Source organism: Rosa chinensis, chromosome 5, assembly GCF_002994745.2.
Source record: "Rosa chinensis cultivar Old Blush chromosome 5, RchiOBHm-V2, whole genome shotgun sequence".
Taxonomy (NCBI): Eukaryota; Viridiplantae; Streptophyta; class Magnoliopsida; order Rosales; family Rosaceae; genus Rosa; species Rosa chinensis.
Window position 1 is genome coordinate 26,333,817 of NC_037092.1, and position 21,967 is coordinate 26,355,783.

A 21,967-nucleotide genomic window follows, 5' to 3' on the forward strand; every position below is an offset into this window, starting at 1 on the left:
CACCTATAAAAGGAATGCCTCCTCCCACAACTCAACACACTCCATTACACACTTTGTAATCACAAACACACATACTACAACATTCAAGTGGACGTAGTTTCCCGCTAAGGTGGGAAACGAACCACTATACTTCTTGTGTCTTCTCTCTCTCTCTCTCTCTCTCTCTCTCTCTCTCTCTCTCTCTCTCTACTTATCTTTAATTAGATCCCCATGGATCCAAACATTAACAGTGCGCATTACTAATGTCCTAACTACCATTGTAGTCGTTTCTACGAGACCATTTGGGTGTGTTCATGAGAATATGATGTCCAACATCAGTCCTATTGCAATATCCATCAAAAGTCTTTGATGTAAACCCTCTAGCATAGTCAAATCCAATTGACTGAATAGGATGATTCGGGGAGTGAGCCCATTGTCATATGATATGTGCTAGGAGTGTAGCATAAGCAGCATTACAAGTGGACAATGACATAACATGTGACCAGCGTGTTTGCGTGTCAACCAACATAATGAGATATTTAAACGTCAGCAAGTTGGTTGAACTAGTCCACAGAATCCCCACGGATTCTATGTAAGAACAGAATGAGTATGTTCATTTCCTTTGCATAGGACGGTCTCAGTCCTAATTTTCCTAAGGAACGAGCTTTGTAAATTGAGCGATAGGCCTTAGAAGCAACCAATGAAGATTGTAGTTGGGCCTGAGCGTCTGAAACGCTATTTGAAGCAAGTTGGTGATTGCAGCATCACCTGGGGCGCCATCACCATGATGGATGCCATCCATGGCGTCATGGATAGGGATTGCGCCAGCCCTAGGCTGGTGGTGGATGGAGGCTGTGCCCTAGGCAGCAGCATCGGTCGCACTTAGTCTAGGAATCAACTTTTGATTCATGCTTCGTTTCGCTTGAAAGAAAGGATGTCCATGTGAAGTCTTTAGTAGACGGATCATCATATCATGACTAGGATGACCTATCCTGTCGTGACAAAGCCAATATGTGTCTAAATCCAAGAGATCTTCTCTCATAACTTCATTGGATTTAATAGCTCGAATAGTGACATAGAGTCCACTAGAGAGACACATAAACTTCTCTAAGATGCGCATTTGTTCGCAATCGCTAGAGGTATTGCAAAGGAACACATTTCCGTTCTCTACATGCGTTTTCGCATGGAATCCGTTGGCTATTCATAGGTACGATTTGCCCTAGGAGCGTAGAGAGTTTCGGTGACAATAATCAAGGTGTCATTTGGCAAGGGGAACTTGGGCTATTCCATGTCCTTGAATTAATAGTGATGGCCCAGCCATCGTAGTCACAAAGTCATATGCTCATAATCAAAATGGAGTCATAATGAAAAGAATTCAAAATTTTATTCATAAGCCAATGGAGTTACATCATTGTCTCTTTGACCATTAGGATAATCTAATCCAAATGCTAGCTAATGCAAAACAAAGGTAGTCATTTGACTTCTTTTGGTAACTCCAACATAAATATGACCAGGTGAGTAGAGAGATGTCGGTGGAGCAAAGCTCGCTTAAGTACCACTTATCTCAAAACCTTCCTAGACATCATACTCATTTTGGATGAGCCTCTGTGAAGAAAAATTGAACCAATGGCATTTACTACAAAGTATATGGCAGTTGCCTACTACATCTCTTGGAAAAATAAAGACTTAAACAGAATTGGCGATCTATTGATCCCAGCCAGATTTGTAGTCTTCAACCCTTCACTCTAGATCATCTTCTCGATCTTCTTGTTCCACAGAGTGAGCTTCTCTTGCTTCACAATATGCTTTGTAGGCGGTGATAATTTCTTCACGAGCTCTACAAATGTGTGCCCAGTGACCGGATACTCCACATCGAGAACATATATCTTGTTGCTCAGACTCCATTGATTGAGGCGCTTTGAAAGCGTTATTTAGATGGCTCTTAGTGTTGGTGGCGCCACCAACATGGCCAGAGGCGTTGCCTCCCTCTTTCTTTCCACGTTTACCTCTTCGGTTCTGTGTTCACCTATTTTGGCGATTACCTTCCCAAGTAGAGCGATTATATGGACTAGAACGTCCAGAAGTATCCCTAAGATTAGGGTTTCGCTCTTGGCGCCCTCTCTTAGGGGCGAGACTATAATTGGATTCCGGAATATGCTCTGTTTCCACAGATCGTGAATTATAGTTCTTCACAAGGATGTTGTCATGCTTTTCAGCGACATTCATAGCTCCAATAAGCTCATGAAACCTTGTGATCCATCCTGCAGTAACATCGATTCGATAGTTCTTAGCGACCATCAATGCAGAGACGGAGAATGTAGAGAAAGTCTTCTCAATCAACATTGCATCTGTGATCCGTTTACCACAGAATTCCATTAAGGATTTAATTCAAAATGCTTCCGAGTTGTAGTCAAGAACTGACTTGAAATCACAGAAGCGAAAGCTATGCCATCTCACTTCTAGGTCAGGAAGCAGGGAGTCACGGACGTTGGCAAATCTTTCTTCGAGTGAGACCCACAGTCTTCTGGGGTATTCTTCATTCATACACTCGTACTGGAGCGAATCATCCATATGACGAGTTATTAAGATGATGGCTTTCGCCTTATTTGCCTCTAAGGCTTCTCTATTTGCTTCCAAAGCTTGAGCTTGCTCAACAGTTAGCACGTCCTGGCTAGGCTCGAGAATCATATCTAAGATTCCATTGGCCTTGAGATGCTGGAGGACATCACGAACCCACCTGTGATATCCAGAGTCAGTTGTTCCCAATGGGGCAAAGTCCAATTTGTTCAGGTTACTCATCCTGAAAGAGAACAAGAAAAAGGATTAGTTTTCGGAACAAAAAAGCTACCACGAAAACATATAAAATTTCTGAGTGTAATCGCTTCCAAGAAATTAGGAATTTCCGAGTGTAGTCGCTTCCAAGAAATTCGATTCCAAGAGGGGTTGGATTAGATCGAAACAATGATGTTTGTGGTCGATCGTTTCTTCTCAACAAACTCTAAGTTTGGAGGACTCTACAAGCTCCAAGCTTGGAGTGAGCACGAACCCCCACAGTTCAGCTTAATTAGGTCTCCCCTATGATGAAGAAAGGGGGGTAGAAAAAGGGAGTTTGCAAGTCCCCGAGAAAAAGAAGAGAAATTGAATAAAAACTCAAAAAACGGGAACTTTTAGTAAAAAATACCTCGAAATAGGTCGTCGGAAAATTTGGCAGAAAAAGTAGCCGGGAAGTTGACCGGAAACGGTCAACAGGCATTGACCGAAGTTGACCGGTGCTGACGTGGCGCTGGGGTCTTCTGCTGACGTGGCGGTCTCTGCTGACGAGGCTGTGCTAACTGGCTTGCTGACGTGTTCGTGGGCTCGCACAGTGGGCCAGTGGGCTGCCCTCCCTTTTTTTTTCCTTCTCTTATGACTTAGGCCCGCCTCTCCCTCTTTTTTCTGCTTCTGGGTCGCGTCTCTCCTCTGGGCCACAACTCCTTTGGGCTGCTTCTTTCTTTTCTTTTCTTTTTTCTTTCTTTCTTCTCTGGTTTTTTTTTCTCTTTCGCTGGCAGAAATGCTGCCGGTCCGGTCAGGTTTTGGCCGGTTTCTGGAGATCTGGTCCCAGTTCCTGGAGCTTGGGGTCGAGTTGGCTTTTGTGGAAAAGTATGACAGTGAAAAGATGTCTGGAAGCTTGTGAACCAGGCAGGGATATTTTTCTCTGCTTGGAGGGCCGGTTCGGTACTTTTTCGTCCGGTTCTGGGGGTGGCGCAGCCGGTTCTGGACTCTTGGAGTTGAGAGCTTCAAGGTGGGGGGCAGAGGTTTCTAGGATTTGAAGGTTACGAATTTAGGGTTTCAGAATTAGGGCTTCGTGCTGATAACGTGTTTAAGGAAAACTGAAATTGGGAGAGAATTGAGTTGTACTTTCATTGATAATAGGGACCCCTTTATATAGAGGATTATAAGACATAGAATCAGAGTTGTACAAGGAAAGTTAATTGTACAATTAATCGGATATCTATGAATATCTCCAAGAATATCTCTAATTCTTAACCCTATTACAACTAGGTCAAGTAACCTAGAGTTTGGGCCAGACACATATTCTGGATTTACTTAAACAGAATTATTATTTTTTAATTAAAATAGAGAATTAGGCGATATTAGCCTCTCGTTAGCGGTCATTGCGCGATGCACCTACTCTCCTCATAATAGAGAGGGGACTACTACACCCGGGATCCCACCCCTCGTCCTGCTATTTTATTTTATTAGAATAATAAATAAATAAAAAATACAAGATGGAAGAGGGAAACATAAACCAAAATCTCTCCCAATATCAAGAAAATCCAAAATTCCCAACCATTATCACTAAACGTATCAGTGAAGGCCTGCATTTGCCCAACTACAAGTTAAAAAACCCAAAGTTGAATACAAAAAGAAAAAACCTAAATAACAGAGAGCATGCACTGTCAGCCACAGCCACACCATAGGAGATTTATATGAGTAACGATGGATTCACATATAATTCATAAAATGCAAGTCCCTTCTCTTTAGTTATACATTAGAGGACGACCGTCCAGCTACAACACTTAAACAAATAGTTGTTTTACTATGTCAAGCTAAAAAGCCGATAGCTGTTTCCCTCAGATGTTTTGAAATCCTTAAACTCGAGTATTCTTGATTTGAAGTGGCAAGCAAAGAGCTACTGATCAAACCATTTAACAAAATTAAGTCTCCGCTCTGCTATGATTTAGATGAGACTCTCATCTCTTTGCCAACAGTTACAGCATAGCTAGTCTCTATCTCAAAAATAGTTATGATGATTCTCAAGAAGCTTCAATTCCTTCTCTTATTACTGTTGCCCTTCTCTACAACTCCACTGACCTTCAATTTCACAAGCTTTCCCCCTGCTGTTACCAACGATATATTCATAGAGGGAGATGCTTTCCCCGATGGGTCCCTCCGTCTCACCAAAAGCGTCGTCGACGTTCAAAAGAACCAAAGCGTCGGCCGAGCCACCTACCACCAACCCTTCCTCCTCCGCCAAAACTCCACCGGAAAACTCGCCGACTTCACTTCAAACTTCACATTTGTCATCGACTCTCTCGGAAAAACATCCTACGGCAACGGTCTTGCCTTCTTCATTGCGCCAAATGGGTCCTTACTCAACTCCACAATCGGAAGAGGTGGCTCTTCATATTTTTGTATGAAAAGCAGAGAAAAACATAGAGAAAACAAACTTGTATTGAGAAATAGAGTTTTGATACACAGAGAAAGAATAGCAGCTGCAGTACTTAGACTATGTGAGAATGCACAGATGCAAGCCACGTGTTATCTAACTAACGATCAGGATTGAAAAGCTAATGGTGCCTTAACACCCCTCCTCAGCTTGAAGATGGGATACAAGCTTCAAGCTGACTAACACTGATTTGGAGCATCAAGCTGCTGCTCTTTGGTGAAGACATCAGGCTAGATACTCGCTTCATCCAAGAGGAATGAGTGGCAATGATTGGCATAGCTTCAGAGGACAAGAGGCATGCCTACAGTTTAACATAGTAGAATCTGGAGAAGTTGCCATACCTGTAGTCACTGGAGCAGAATTTACAAGGCCATCAACTTCAAATGTGGTAGTAGTAGATGTACTTGGCACAATGGCCAATAACAGGGAACCAAGTAAGTCCATTGCAGCATTGTTTGAATTAGGTGGCGCAGCTAAAACAGAACCAAATGGACCACCCGAAACAGAATCACACGGATCAAATTCATCAAGAAGCTGTAGTTCCTATTTTGCAGACGATGCAGAAGTAACTGAAGCTCTAGTTACTTGGCTTGGATTATAGCTTACAGGAGTAGAAGAAGATCTGGGAACAGAAGAAGTTTGAACAGTGGTTGCTTCGCTTGGATTACTGGTTGCAGGTGAAGAACAAGCTCTGGGAGTAGAAACTCTGATATCAACAACAGGGACACTAGCTTGTGCCTTTCGATCATCCCTTATCTTGTAATCCCCCATGACTTGATCAAATTTATTGACAGCGGCATTTGAGTTGAAGTTGCCCCTGAAAGTTCCTGAATTTTGCGACTGTACCAGATTATGATGTGACATAGGGCTACGAGAAAAGCTTCCAACATTATTTGGCTGTGTCATTTCATTGCCCTCCATTAAATTCTGAGCAGGATATTGAGGAGACTCAATGTATGAACTTGATGCAATGTTCTGCGACTGAAAATTCCTGTAATGCCACTTATATGCCGAGTGATCGTGTCCAAGTTTGTCGCAAACTTGACGCACAATGGAGCCACCAAAGCCTTGATTTGAAATGTCAGGTAATTGAGATACACCTCCTTGTGAACTGTAGTACTTGTTTCCACCATTTTGTTTTTGTTGCTGTTGAACAACAGGTTGCTGTAGGAAGAAGCCATTACCATTATACTGTGAAACATTTCCTTTGTAGTTTGAAGCAAGTTGCTGATGTTGGGGATAGTAACCATTTTGATGTGAATAACTTGTTCCAGTGCTCAAATTATGTTGTTGCATCCCTCCATTGTAGAACATATGACTTCCCCCTCCATTTTGAGCAACAAAAACAGCAGGGGACACCATACTACCAATATCAGCACCATTCCATTGCATTCCTTGATTTAAACCTGGATTACTAGCAGGCATTCCATTCTGCATAGTCTTCATAGATTGATCCATAGTAGACTCCTCATCGAGTAAAAGAGAACGAAATTTAATCATTGTCATAGTTGTAATCTGAGCTTTGATCACGATTTTGAAAGTTAGGTACTCAGAGGGAAGGCCATTGACAGCAATGATAATAATCTCTTCATCGGGAATATGAATGCCAACAGAAGCTAATTGATCAGTAATGTCCTTGATAAGCTGAAAATACTTGTCTATTTACCTTTCTGAATTGTGTACAGTTTTGTTTGGAGTTGCATAGCTGCTGTTCTAGAAGAGACACCATATCTCACCCTCAAATTTCTCCAAACTTCACATGAATTATTGCTTCCAACCACATATGATAATGCTTCACTAGATAAAGTGGCGGTGATAAGAGTCATCAATGCATTATCATTCTTTTCCCATTCTTGAAACTCCCTTGTAACTCCAGCATTTATGGTACCATCAGTCACCAAGAATTGGGGTGGAGAAGAATAAGAACCATCAATGTATCCCTCTAAGCCAAGACTTATGAGCATATTTTTCATTTGAAATAACCAAGTAATGTAATTGCTATCATCCAGCTTCACAGGCAGTAAATTGTAAATGCTCGAAAGCATATAGATGAGTGGCTGGTTGTTGTTATTCATGACAATAATGATAACAAAATACCAATGCTTCCACTTCAAGTGATTATGACACAATCAATAAGAAGCAGTAAACTTCATCCTTCATCAACCATATAAGAAGAGATTTTCCATTATTACCTTTACTGAGAAACAAAACATCCAGACAAACCTCAAAAATATGCCACCAATTATCTTCACTTAATCAACTAGGTCATAAGGCTTGAATCTGAGTATGAACAAGAGAATCTGAGAGCTCAAGTAACTAGAAGAGCAGAAACTGTATGCTAGAGATGAACAACTTCACGGAATGACCAAATCGAACACAGGTAATAAACTGAAAGCTTGAATATCAATTATCTCTTGCACAAACGAGAAGCAACAAATATGAGTCTTCAATTTCTTCGAACGAAAAAGCTAGGGTTTTAATTTTTTGCTTTCAACTTCCAAATCAAATCACCAAGAATAACTTGCTTGAATCACTAACACTATGCTTCTTGAGCTAAATTCTTCAACAAATCATCGATATATTTCAACAACTCTTAACAAAATAAAATTGTAGATCTATGAAATCGAGCTTATCTGAATTGAGAACTCTCTGAAAAGGTGAGCAAGAACTGAATCCACCGAAGAAATAAGCACAGCTTGAGTAACAGAAGCTTCCAGTGAAGAATTCCGATGAAGATCGATGATGAATTCCGGTCCCGATCAAAACCTGGCTCTTGATGCCATGATAGTTTTGTATGAAAAGCAGAGAAAAACATAGAGAAAACAAACTTGTATTGAGAAATAGAGTTCTGATACACAGAGAAAGCATAGCAGCTGTAGTACTTATACTATGTGAGATTGCACAGATGCAAGCCACGTGTTATCTAACTAACGATCAGGATTGAAAAGCTAATGGTGCCTTAACAACTCTCTCGGCCTACCTGTTATAAACCCTCCGAATACAGAGTCCAGTTATGAGTCCCCGTTTGTGGTTGTGGAGTTTGACATCTTTCAGAATCTGGTGACGTCGGTGCAAGATCCCGCCGGCGACCACGTCGGCATTGATGTCGACTCGACAAAGTCTTTGGTCACAAAGCCTTGGAATGGTAGCCTTGTGAATGGGGCAATCAATAGTGCTATGGTTAGATATGATTCTGTGTCCAAAAATATTAGTGTTGCCTACACTAGTTATTTGAATGGTACACAAGTGATGAGGTATGTTCATTACACGGTGGATTTGGATCAGTACTTGCCGGATTTGGTCATCGTTGGGTTCTCGGCCGCAACAGGTGCACTGACTGCTCTGCATAAGATCAATTCTTGGAGCTTTGATTCAACTTCATTGGTAGATGAAAACAACACATCAATTCTTCCTGAGCCAAGGGTCAAACCCAAGTCAGGAAATGACAATGTTGGACTAGTGGTTGGGTTGGTTGTTGGGGGAGGTGTCATCTTGGCTGGTGTGTTGGGTTTGGTTTGGTTTTTCTTTTGCAAGAAGAGAGGAGGAGGGGAGAGTGATGATGAAGATCCTATGGTGTATGACTCGATTGATGATGAGTTCGAAAAGGGGACAGGCCCCCGGAAGTTTGCATACAGCAACTTGGCTCGTGCGACGAGTAATTTTTTGGAAGGAGAGAAGCTTGGAGAGGGAGGATTTGGTGGGGTTTATAAAGGATTCATCAAAGAATTGGATTCATATGTTGATGTTAAGAGGGTGTCTCGGGGGTCTAAACAAGGGCTCAAGGAGTATGCGGCAGAAGTAAGGATCATCAGTCGACTTAGGCATCAAAACCTGGTACAACTCATTGGTTGGTGCCATGAAAAAGGAGAACTACTAGTTTACGAATTCATGCCAAATGGCAGCTTAGATACCCATCTGTTCAAAGCCAGAAGCTTGCTAGCTTGGGAGGCAAGATATAAAATTGGTCAAGGGTTGGCAGCGGGGCTGTTTTATCTCCATGAAGAATGGGAACAATGTGTGCTACATAGGGATATCAAATCTAGCAATGTTATGTTGGATTCAAATTTCAATGTGAAACTTGGGGATTTCGGGTTAGCTCGACTTGTGGACCACGGGAAACAATCACAAACCACAGTTTTGGCCGGAACCTTGGGATACATGGCTCCTGAATATACTACCACAGGGAAAGCTAGCAAGGAAACAGATATCTATAGTTTCGGAATTGTAGCTTTGGAGATTGCTTGTGGGAGAAAACCCGTGGATGTCAAGTTAGGAAGACATCAAATCAATATGGTGGAGTGGGTTTGGAAGCTCTATGGAGAAGGAAAAGTAATTGAAGCAGCTGACCCAAAACTGTGTGGAGATTTTGATGAGAAACAAATGGAGTGCTTGTTGATTGTTGGATTGTGGTGTGTTCACCCGGATTCTAATATCAGGCCTTCGATACAGCAAGCGATTCAAGTGCTCAACTTTGAAGTTCCGTCACCTATTCTCCCATCAAAAATGCCAGTGGCTAGTTATATTGCTGCTCCAGTGTCATTCTTAATCGTGTCCGGTAATACTAGTGATTTAGAAAGAGGTCAAACAAAGTCTTCAGGTTACAACACCAATGCTTCCCAGTTCACCACTACTTCTGCATCATATTCCTCTCCATCAGCATCACTTCTACACGCAAAATAAAAACAATTAAGTGAATTAACCGATTGCGGGATACTATCATGCTAGTATAGGAATTTTTTTTTTTTTTAATTATTAGTTGATATTTTTGTACTGTACCTAATACTAAGAGTAACTCCAACATGGCTTTGGTGGGTGGCGAGATGGCTGCCACGGTTTCCTGCCTGGGGAGGCCGCCAGACTGATTTGGCGGTGGCAGGCGGCTTCTCGGAAGGGCCAGATTTGGCAGCTGGGTGTGAGGCACGTAGGGTGTGGGTAGTGGGCCTTGGGCCTCTGCCTTTCTGGGCTGCAGGAGTGCAGTCTAGAGACTTGGGTCTATAGCCCAATTCCCCCTATTTTCTCACACTTAGGTCGGGTTTGGGCTTTTTGGTATGGTCTGTCCTGCTCTTTGTCCTGCATCTGTTCCTAGAATGTTGCTGTGGGAGTGGTGAATGTCGCAACGTACACCAAAAGGGTCTTAGGCGTCAAGATGTTCAGGACATTGATTTCATTTTTGGGTAGTGTGGGATTAGGGAGTTTTTTCAATTATGCATTTTCTTTTTCAGCAGTTCCTTTAGGATTTTAGTTTTCAAGTATGGATTTCTTTTGGATTTAGTACTCTTCGTGAGCTTGCATTGTAATATGAAGGGTGCTTGTACCCTTCATGCTTGACCGAGTGAGGTCGTCATGATTTCGATAAATGGATTAGTCTTCCATTGCCCTAAAAAAAAAAAAGTAACTCCAACATGTTTTAACTATCTCAACGGTGATTGTATAGTTAATAACCTAATTGGAAAGAACAAAATTTATCTTTACCTTAAACAAAGGGTTGTGAAATTAGCGGTTCCCGTTTTGCAAACCTACTCCCTTTTTCTATTCTCATGCACTTGTGTATAGAAAAACCCTCACGACAAGAGAGGAGAAAAAATGTGTACTCTGTAAAAATAAAGGTGCTGATTCACCCCCCGAAATAAATAATAATTTTAAAAAAGATGTTTGAGCCCAAAAGCAACTTTAGGCAAAATCCTTTAGTGGATTCGAACCAGCGGGCCGATACCTACGGCCCAAAAATAAAACCACTCGGGTTTGGGTTATAGCTTCGCCCATTCCGTGTTTCATAAGGAGACGAAACCTTATTGAAATCGAGTAGTAGAGACTAAACAGGAAACTTCAATTAAGAGTCCTTCTGAGGCAAGGAGCAGTCGAAACCTTAGGGTATAAATACAGGGCTAAGCAGCGAAGTAAAGAATCCCTCTCTCGAATTAATCAATCCCAGCGATTACAAAGCCTCCCCGGAGCAAACCTTCAACCTCGTTGAAACCCGGTGACTGCCCGCTAGTCCTAGTCTCCTCGCGAGCCGACTGCCAGTACTACTGCCACCAACACACCTAGCGAAGCAAGGGTAACGCCCTCACAACCCAGCGAAGCTAAAGTCACGCTTTAGCAAAACTCGTGCTTTCTCACAACTTCCCAGTGATTGCTCTGTTTAACCTACAACGTTGAGTATCGATTTTGGTGACCGAAGAGATCACACCCAAAGTCCTTATCCCTAAGGCAAAAGTCCTTTTCCGAAAGGCAAGAGAAGAACCCTGTGACGAGGTTGGTGCTCTCCTCGTCCACAGCGCTTGAAGAAGAAGTCAGGTCAAGGGACTACCCCAACGACTGCACCCGCGGTGCTGGCACGCCTGCGCAATCACTTGCTCAAAAGAGACAGTTTGCAAACCAACTGGTTTTGGAGCCAAACATTTTGGCACGCCCAGTGTGACCACAATAGTGTTTCTTTGTGAACGCAACCATTGGGAAGTCTAGCGATAACCCTTACCAAAAGGGCTACGCTAACTGCTCAAAGCATAAGACCTCCAGTTACAGATCGCATTCTCGCGCGGACTGTCGTGGTCTCTTTGAAGAACAAGTGACGCAACGATTCTCTCATCAGCCCCAATCACCCAGTATGTCAACTGCACAAGATGAGAATCGCTCGACCGCTACTGAGGGTCAGAGCGTCAATGTTAATCAGGCCAGCGAGTCTGTTATCCCCGCCACTGTCGACACTACAGTGGAAGGTGGAGAAGAAGAGGCTTTTGTCTCGAAGCCTATTCCGGAAGGAGCGACCGCTGAGGTCAAGTTCGCGATCATCATGGAGAATGTCGAAAACCATCGCAAGAAGATGGATGCTGACTTTGCCAGGGAAACCACAAAATCGGAAAAGCTTCTTCGTGAAATTGAGCAGCGGATGACTCTACATACGGAGAGTACCCGACAGCAGATCACACAATCAGAAAGTGCCTTGAAGGCACACGCTGCAGGTATCGCTAGAGAACAGGATCAGCTTTATAAGGCAATTTTGGACGCTATAGCGGATCATACCAAGCAGACCGCGTCGAATATAACAGATCTTCGCAAGGACGGGGCCAACCTTGCAACTGAGGTGGCTACGCAGAGAGCCGAATTGAACCAGGCGAGAGATGTACTGAACAAAGCCCTAGGGGATCCTAATGCTATCCTTGGCTCTCTTGGCCAGCCATCCGGTTCAGGCAAGTACGTGCCACCAAATCAGCGCGAGAAGACTAACCAAAATGCTGTTTCTTCCTCAGCTACTGTTGCTACTGCTCCGTCGAAGAACAAAGAACAAGCCTTGGTTATTAATGGCAGCAAAGAAAAGACTACTTCATAAAGCGGACATGTCACCAAGAAACACCAAGTCTCGAAGGGCGCAGGAACTGCGTCGGAACCTGTGACTTTCGTCCAGTACGACAGCGACGGGGCGGAAGTAGTATATCAAGAACTGTCGGGGAGTTATTATGCGCTTGACCAGACTGGCGCCCAGATCAAGATAACAGCTTTGTCGAAGGAAGAGGTTATGCCTGCAGTAACTCTCCAGCAACAGGCTACTACCCACATTATGCATGTCGGGAAAGGATCAGCAATAGCAAACCAGGCAGCCTCTGGGCAAGCTACCCACCGAGCCACGATGGCACCTCCTCCACCTCCTGGACCAGATTATGTGAGACGTGATGAGGTAGAGGAGATTATCAGATTGGCAAACCCTAGAGCCCAGCCGGATGGGGTCTATGAGGGACCTTTCCCTCCACACATCATGCTCGCACCTTTCCCCCGAGGTTATAAGAACATTATTTTCTCTACTTTTTCAGGGGAGGACACTGAAGATGCGGCAACACATCTGGCCAGGTTTAGGGTACAATCACTACAAGAAAAATGGCCTTTTGCAAGGAATTTTTTCCTTGTAAAAAACCGAAAATTCCTTGCATTAACCCAAATGCAAGGAATATTCCTTGCATTTGGGTCCTTGCAAAGAGGCCCTTGCAAAAGAGCAAATACAACGACTTGAAAATTCCTTGCATTTGTGAACTCAAATGCAAGGAATTGTTCATCTCAAATGCAAGGAATTGAACACTTGAGGTTAACTATGGTTAACTGATATACAAGGAGAATTCCTTGCATATCATTCCTTGCATTTAGTTTTTTAAAAAATTAAAAAAAAAAATTAAATCTGAATAACAGAAAATACCCCAAATGTCATTCCAAACTTTTTTTTTTTATTATTCCTTGAATTAAAAACAATTGGTTCCTTTGTACATCGAAAATTGCAATTTGGCAGTATTTCACTTGATCACAGAACACATCTAGTTCCAGATCCATACAAACGACGCTGAAAGGCGTTTGAAACAGAAACTTGAGACAATTTGTCAGCATCAGTGCTTACTGTCCATTCTTGCAACGGCATATAGTGGTGCAGCTACTCCCCAATATATACCTGAATAACAGAGGAAAAGCTGAGAAACAGCATGACCAAAAACTTAGCAGATTACTCATAGAAGTGACTAATGATTAGAATATGTAAGTTCATTTACAAGAATCCAAGGAAAAAAAGAAAAAAAACAATGTTCAAGAAGATGCAAACATATAAAGCAGTAAAATTTTATAGAGATGATATAACCAATTATAGCTTTAAGTGAAAGAAGAGCACTTTTTATACCATTGAAAAATTTATAAATAACATCACCAGCATATAGCATTCGTCAAGCAGACAAGCTCATATATACAATTAACCTTATTATTCACCACCACCCCAAAGTACTTTGTTAACAAGTCTAAGAGCACAATGTACTTCCAGTAACCTTTCTTGATTACAACCACCAAGGTTCTGCCTTTAACAGCCCTTGCAATTAATATACCACCCGTGCTCCCAGACAACTAACACCAATGAAATTAACTCCCACTTTAGCTAAACAATGCTAAATAACATATCCTTTTCCACCGGACTCTAAACCATCACAATTTTGCTTCAAGTTTAAATTCACAAGTCAACATATCATAAAATTCAAACATTGACAATCAAGTATAATCCCAAACTAGAATCGCTATTTGAGAACCAATTGGCATGAACACTTCCAACAATTAAACAAATCCATATTCAAGGTATAGGATTATACCTCTGTGAAGACTTCGCTGCTCAACTTCCACTCCAAACACAAATGCAATCTCTCTGCGGGAGACCCCTTCTTTCCTATACTACAATTGATTAATATTTGTGATTGCAAGGTTAAATTATTATGCCTATTTTAGGTGTACCAGTTTACTTAGAAAATAATTATAAATCATATATAAACCCAATACATGAGCACTTCCAGATCTGTAGTACACAGAACCAAAGTATAGCTCTTTAAAATATCAAGTCATTTGAAAGGGATTCTACTGACTTCTTTTTTTTTATGTATACAATACCAAAGTATAGTCCCTTAACTAATCAACCCACTGTTTTTTTCTACTGACTTCCAGATCTTTAGTACACAGTACCGGTCCCTTAACGAATCAACCCACTCCCTTATAACTTGTACTTGTAAGTAGTAACTTCTCATGGACTAGATTTGTAATATGAATGGTTTACTTAGTTTCTTCAATCAGATAATTATCAATCATCATTTATATTAATAGAAAGCCTAGATTTCAGTTCCTAGCGTTACCATAATTCATTCAAGAGTCAAGACAATAAGTCTTCCTTCTTGATTGTTTAAGACCTGTTAAAGGAAAAAAAAAAAAAAACAGAGTTTGGTATCAGTTCAGAATATGCACAAACTAAATGGTGTATTTCTTTTTGTGAAGCAGTACGAGTCTTGATATACATGTAACTGAGAGAATTACCTCAAAATTGTCCTACCTTGTGAGGTAAGACAGTTGGATATACAAGATGGTGGGAATCACTAGAGAGTAGAGACAGAAAACCCCACTGTTAAGATAGTCTAACGCACTCCATTGTTGCCATTGATGTACAGAATTACAGAATGACGGTTTCAGAAGCAAGACACCTGAAAGGTACCTACAAGTTGAATTGGATATTTATAAAGTTCAATCTCGTAGATGTATGAATTGACTCTTTAGCATACTCCACCTAATGGATGCAGAAAACTGCAGATATATAAAGACAAACGTATATTCACCCAACACTCACAACTCAATATTTTGATGTTTCCTTCAAAATGACATGCAAGTCATGAACTTGTACCTTATTGTATAAAGTTGGCCTAGATTAATTGTACCTGTTGCATTAATAAGAATATAGTTAGAAACTGTTGCTGCTTACTGTGAAGAATGAAAATGAGGTACCTAAAGCACAAACGAATTGATAAAGGCTAAAACAGTAGAGCATTTTAATCATAAGAACTCATGAAAAGAATAATCCCTAAACTTTGAAGATACTGATGCCCAAAAAGAAAGAATGAAGTTTAGTCCAGAAAAGTAAATGTGCGCACATTTATCAATTGGCCAACTTCCAATTTCAGTTTCTAACCTGGGAATTCTAGAGCCTTAAATAGATCTTAGAGGAATTGTGGAGTTCCCTAATTAGCAATGCTCGTGCCGTAAGGTGGTTGGGATTCAAGGATGCAATATATATAACAGAACTAACCAAGATATGAAATTGTTGGTAAAATGGTACAAACACTTATTAAGATGTTAGCTATATATTGGGATATAGAACTAACCTTAGCTACTAGAATTGAGCATTACTGTAGCTTAGCTACTGGAATTAAGGAGCATCTGCAGTAGTAAAATGCATCGATTTTATTTCCTCTACCCAGTGAAGAGCTATATATCTTATCCATATCATCTCACAATAGTAAATTAAAAAAATGCCCAGGTGATCACAGATGACCCAACTCTTAGGATTTCCTTTTCAGCTTCACACTTCTGTGATTTTAACAAAACCAAGGCTGGTATTATTTATTGTTATTTATTGCTTCATGACCATTGTTACCTTTGTAGATGATGCGTTGCTATCAACCATTTTAAACTAGTTTCAAGAAGTTAGCCTGAAAGACAATAAGCAAAATAACTAAATCATTAAAATTGGAGTAAGGGAACAGAAAACTTAGATACAGAGAAGGTAGACAATCAGGAAGAGAATTAAGAAGAGAACAAGAGATTTAGCAGGTTTATTGGCTTACAAATCAAGTCTTCAAATCTGTCTAACAACTAATACAATGCATCTATTTATCTATATAATCCTAAACAATAAGCTAACAACTAAGAGGTATCCTAATAACAATAGGCTAAACTATATATTCCTAAGAAAACCCTAAACAGAGTACTTTCCTTATTATATTCTGCATCAAATTCTGTTCTAAACCAAGAACCTCAATTTTGCTAACTGCTAATGAATATAAATCGAACAGGACCTTCACAGTTCTACTCGTTTTCTTTTTCCCCAACGATCGAAACACCTAACCAACAATCAGCATATCCTACTGATATTTTTCAATAGCAAATTTATATTCCCATACAAGCAAGATCAACCAAACGCAAATAAGATGATACATACATGATGAACCTGATATGACAGTCACAATTAGCTTCAACCTCATGAATATCAAAAACAGAAAGCAACAAAATAGACAGCAAAAACCCTTATTCCAATCCACAGAGAGATATGAGACTGACCTTAAATGAAACAAAAGAAACCCAACACCTTCAATCGTCATAGGACTCAGAAATGACCCGAGAGATGATATGGGTTTTACTCAATCAGTAGATTGGTACAGTTTAAAGCTACAAAAAAAAAAAAAAAAAAAAAAAGAATGAAAGATTTTCACCATCAGCTATTCTGAAATTAAACCCAGAAGTGAAATTAAAACCCTAATTGAGAAATTAAACCCATAAAAATCTCGTGGAAGAAAATTTAAACCCATGAGAGAGATCTTAAAAGTTTGCGGGAGCAAGAGACCGGATGAAGGTGTCGATGATGACGACGGTGCTTGAAATGGAGAAATTAGCTTCAGTTTGGGAGTGGGTATTCATGCGTAATACCAGATCGGCAGTAAGAAACCAGATCTAGAGGTTGGGGTATTCGTGGATCTGGGGTCTTCTTCTTTTCGGAGTAAGAGGAGAATTTTTGTTATTTTCCTCCAATAGCCAAGTGATAGACTCACCTCACCGAGAGCGGAGTCAATAATTGTAAGGGGTCGGGCAAGGAATTCACTTGAAGTCCTTGCATTTAGATTTTGAATGCAACGATTATGAAAGTATATACAACGACTTTATCACTTTCTGTATTTCAAAAAATTAAATACAAAGACTTCTTACATTCTTTGCAAATGATAAGAGTCAAACGCAAGGACATGCAATATTCTTTGGATAATATTATCAAATGCAAGGAATTTTAACTCCTTGTATTACAACCCGTTGCATATACCCAGATTTGTTGTAGTGAATGTGGCCAATACTAGAATGATGATGTCCTCAAGTGCAAGATCTTTGGCACTTCGCTGTCGGGCGCTGCCTTCAGATGGTTTTCTAAACTCAGACCAGGGACAGTGGCGGATTGGCCGGCAATGGAACTACTTTTCCGTGAAACATTTGGGACTATTGAACCTGAAGTAGACCTAGCCTCTCTCACTCAAATGGCCCAACAGCCTACAGAATCGGCAGTCGCTTATCTTCAGCGCTTTCAAATCCAGAAAGCCAAACTGAATGTCATTCTGCCCGAGAAGGAGTTAGTCAAGTTGGCGGTCAAAGGTTTGGAGCCCCGACAACGAAACAAGCAACATGGCAACATGATTCAGTCGATGGGGGAGCTCATCACAGAGGTGGGCAGTTTCGAGCATCTCCTCAAAGAAACAGATGCGAGGAAGAATGCTTCCAGAGGGACGTATGTGCCAGGTAAACACCGTACTGTAGCGACCCTGAGCTACCAGCCGGCCACCTACGACCCTTATTACCATCACAATACTGGAGAAGCGGTCCAGGACGATGAAGAGGATGAGGATAATGATATAGCAGCCTATGAGCTAACCGGGAAGAAGAACCCGTCCTTGAAGTAGTTGAAGATTTCAAAGGAGCCTGTTAAGCTCAAATCAATGGCCTTCACCAAGCCGGAGTTCGCGACATATACTTATGATGCCAATAAAGCTCACGAGATCCTCGACTAGATGATCGCTGCGAAGATGGTGAAGACGAATTTTGGGCCTTTTCCGCGGCCAGAGCAATTGAAAGGAAAGAAGTACTGCAAGTTCCATAATCTGTGGAACCACAATACCGCGGACTGTGTAAAACTCAAAGACTAGATTCAGGTATGGCTTAATAATGGTAGTTTTCAGGTAGAAGCTCCAGTCACAGCGGCGGCACTAGTTGACGTGGATCCCTTTCCTGACACCGGGATCAATATGGTCAATGTGGATTGGAACAAGAAGCAGCGACGGAAAACAACTCTGGATTTAGTTCCGAGCAAGCAGAATGATAGGTCTATCGCGGATGAAGCGCCAGCCAAGGGTAGAATTGAGTCAACCAACCAAGCTTCACCCGTGATCCTATGCTCGCGATGTAAAGAGGAGTGCGGTATCCAAATACCGCACAAGGAGGTCGAGCAAACATTTCACTTTGGCTCCCTACCACCAATCAAGTGGGCTTCCTCGTCACGGAACTATCAGCCCTCCAGTCCAAGAGAAAGGGAGAAGACGAAATCACCACCATCCCCCAGAGACTCCAACTTATTCATGAAGCTAAAAGCAACCGCGGTTGGTCCGAAACAGGAAGAGTCCAGGAGCGATTCCAAAGATATGCTGACCAAACCTTATATACCACCTGCGTCAGCTAACCCTATCAAGGAGGGCAGATGGTACACCAGGGAAAAGGGGAAGGCGGTGGAGATTAGCTCGTCCAGGAAACGAAAACTGCAGCGCAGGTTTGGAGAAGCCAAGCGCGCTCTAGAGGCTTTAGATCAGGGCCTGATCAAACCTTCCCAACTGGTCAAGTCGCCCGAACAATACCAGAAAGAGATGGAAGCGCTGGCTGCTAAACCATTAAGACCTCCCCGTGGTTTTAACAAACAAACAGATTCACTAATGGGGGCCTCAAAGCCCAGTGTGTTTTGCAGGATTACAGCGGAGCGCTCACCACCTCTTGCACGAATGGAGAGCTCGCCAACTCGGCATCCGCATGTCAGGCGCCGGCTATTCCGTGAAGCACCAGTGGTCAAAGCTTCAGTCTTTGATAGGCTGGGGGCAAGGACAGGACTGGTGACACCTTGCAGTGGCGACCTAAGAAAATCCAAAGTATGGTCATCTCTGCCTCAGAGGAGCGCTTGGAACCGGAAAGCGCTAAGCCGGTTGTTGTGGAGCAGGAACTGGAATCACAAGAGCTTGAACATTGCGAGGTAAAAGGCCTCACGGAAGAGTCGTTGGTAGATCGTTTAGCTAAGCAATTCCAGACCGATATCCCGGTCGAGGAGCCCAAGCTTGAGTTGGACGATGGCATGGAAGGGACCGAGACAGCTGACGTTTCTTGCAACATGGTTTATGTACTCCCCGCGAGATTTGCATTGCCAGTCGCTGCTCAGGATTGCGTGGGGACAGAAGAAGAGGGTGTACAGCCATTGCAGGTCACTTCAGCAGCGGCAACGCCTGCAGAAGATGGAGTCCAGCAGGAAACAGAAGAGATTCCGAACAAGGGGTCACTCATGCACTTCTCCAAGCCAACGCCAGCTATGGTCCAGCACATGCGACCACTATACACTATGGCAGACATCAGCGGTGTCAAAGTTAGCAAAATCATGATTGACACCGGAGTAGCCGTTAATGTCGTCACTACTCGGACCATGCACTTGCTTGGGATTAAGCGGGAGAAAATCCAGTCCACGTCTCTTGCACTCAAAAATTTCGCAGGCACAGTGACAAAAACCTTAGGGCTATTGTTCTTGCGCATTAAGGTCGACCCAGCAGAGGGGGTCTATGCCTTCTTCGTGACGGATTGCTATGCGGCCTACAGTGCCATTTTGGGCAGAGACTGGATCCACAGGAGTTACTGTGTACCCTCGACACTTCATCAAGAGCTGGTTATGTGGAATAGGGGAACAGATACGGCGGAGGTGGTCAAAGCAGACCCCCGTCCATTCCCGGTCTCCGCAAATTATGTAGATGCCAGATACTATTTGGAGCCTATCACTCCATTGCAGGTTAGTGGCATCGATGATAAGGGCCGCCCCATAGGGGTGACGGCCTCTGAACTGGCACAGTAGGGGCTCACGCTCACAAAAGAAGGCTTGGAAAGGCCTGGCCACGCTGTGCCCAAACCCTTAACCGATTAATGGATTACGACCTCTCGGAGGAGGGGATAGAGGCCTTCCACTCGATATATGAACGACTGTCATCATACATTGTGGAAAAAGAGGCTTATGATCGTATCGCGACCTTAGAGGTCGTTAATGAAGAACTTTCAGATCCGGAGGGCGAAGATGAAGTCTGCATTCAACTTGCCCCGACAGCACTGGACGATACAGCTCCTAAAGTTAGAGACCCTACTGAGAAGGTCAATCTGGGTACAGTGAGCGAGCCTATGGAGGTATCTATCAGCGCTTACCTAGAACCTAGCGAGAAACAGAGGCTCACTGACTTATTGCTAGAATTCAAGGATTGCTTCGCGGAGAAATATGAAGACATGCCCGGCCTGTCACCAGATTTGGTTTGTCATCAACTACCAACTCTCCCTGACAAGAGGCCCGTCAAGCAGGAACCTCGACGAATGAATTCGGAGACCCAGATTCTCGTTAAGGAGGAGGTAGAGAAAATGCACAAGTCGGGTATTATAAGGGTCGCCAAGTATAATCAGTGGCTATCTAATATAGTGCCTGTCCGGAAAAAAGAATGGCAAGATGAGAGTCTGCGTCGATTATAGAGACTTGAATCTCGCTACACCTAAGGATGTTTACCCCATGCCGGTCGCGGATATGTTGGTAGATGCTGTGGTAGGACATGAGTTGTTGTCCTTCATGGACGGTACTGCAGGATATCACCAGATTCCAGTCGCTGAAGAAGACAGACATAAGACCGCTTTCCGCAGCCCTGGCTTCGCGGGAGTTTTTGAATATGTGGTCATGCCGTTTGGCCTGAAGAATGCTGGTGCGACATATCAAAGAGCCATGAACTTGATCTTCCACGACATACTGGGAAAGGTTTTAGAGATATATATTGATGACGTAGTCGTCAAGTCTCAGAAGAAGGAGGACCATATCGCGGATCTCAGGAAAGTATTCGAGCGCATGCGAATACATAGACTCAAGATGAATCCGGCCAAATGCGTGTTTGGGGTCCAGGCAGGAGACTTTCTGGGGTTCATAGTTCATCAGCGAGGGATTGAGGTCCCCGAAGACAAGGCGAGCGCAGTTATCAACGCGTCTCCCCCGCGGACGAAAAAGGAATTACAGCGTCTGTTGGGTAAGATCAATTTCCTAAGACGTTTTATCTCTAACTCTGCAGGCAAAATCCAACCGTTCTCGCCATTACTAAGGTTACAAGGGCAGAATGAGTTTGTGTGGGAGGCTAAACATCAAGAGGCTTTCGACAGTATCAAGGCCTATTTGGCAAGCCCACCAGTCCTGGTTCCACCCAGAGCCGGGATCCCATTAAAGCTATACGTTTCAGCAGCTGAGGCCTCCATTGGCAGCCTGCTCGCTCAGGACGATGAGGGAGGTGTCGAGCATGCTATATTTTACCTTAGCTGCACATTGACAGACTGCGAGACAAGGTACACCCATATGGAGAAGCTGTGCCTCACTCTGTACTTTTCAGCGTGCCAGTTATGACACTACATGCTATCCTTTACCACTTGCATCAT

At 42.7% G+C, this 21,967-nt stretch overlaps 1 protein-coding gene and 1 long non-coding RNA gene across 6 annotated transcripts; one reads left to right on the top strand and one right to left on the bottom strand.

Moving 5' to 3' along the window:
* Window positions 1-7,549: 7,549 nt before the first annotated feature.
* LOC112203533 (L-type lectin-domain containing receptor kinase IX.1) lies at window positions 7,550-9,868 on the top strand. The gene is made up of 2 exons (XM_024344492.1): window positions 7,550-7,568; window positions 8,193-9,868. The coding sequence occupies exons 1-2, from the start codon at window positions 7,550-7,552 to the stop codon at window positions 9,866-9,868; spliced, it is 1,695 nt and encodes a 564-aa protein (XP_024200260.1).
* Window positions 9,869-13,379: 3,511 nt separating this feature from the next.
* On the bottom strand, window positions 13,380-17,458 carry LOC112168068. 5 transcript variants are annotated; one of them, XR_002924055.2, is made up of 9 exons: window positions 17,085-17,457; window positions 16,802-16,909; window positions 16,119-16,173; window positions 15,847-15,901; window positions 15,369-15,402; window positions 15,008-15,182; window positions 14,830-14,883; window positions 14,299-14,372; window positions 13,380-13,619 (listed from the first exon to the last, which is right to left on the bottom strand). It is a non-coding gene; the product is annotated as an uncharacterized LOC112168068 (long non-coding RNA). The 5 variants fall into 5 exon arrangements; XR_005800483.1 differs by having other exon boundaries at window positions 14,299-14,883; window positions 15,315-15,402; window positions 17,085-17,458; XR_005800481.1 differs by having other exon boundaries at window positions 14,299-14,883; window positions 17,046-17,457.
* Between the last annotated feature and the right edge of the window lie 4,509 nt (window positions 17,459-21,967).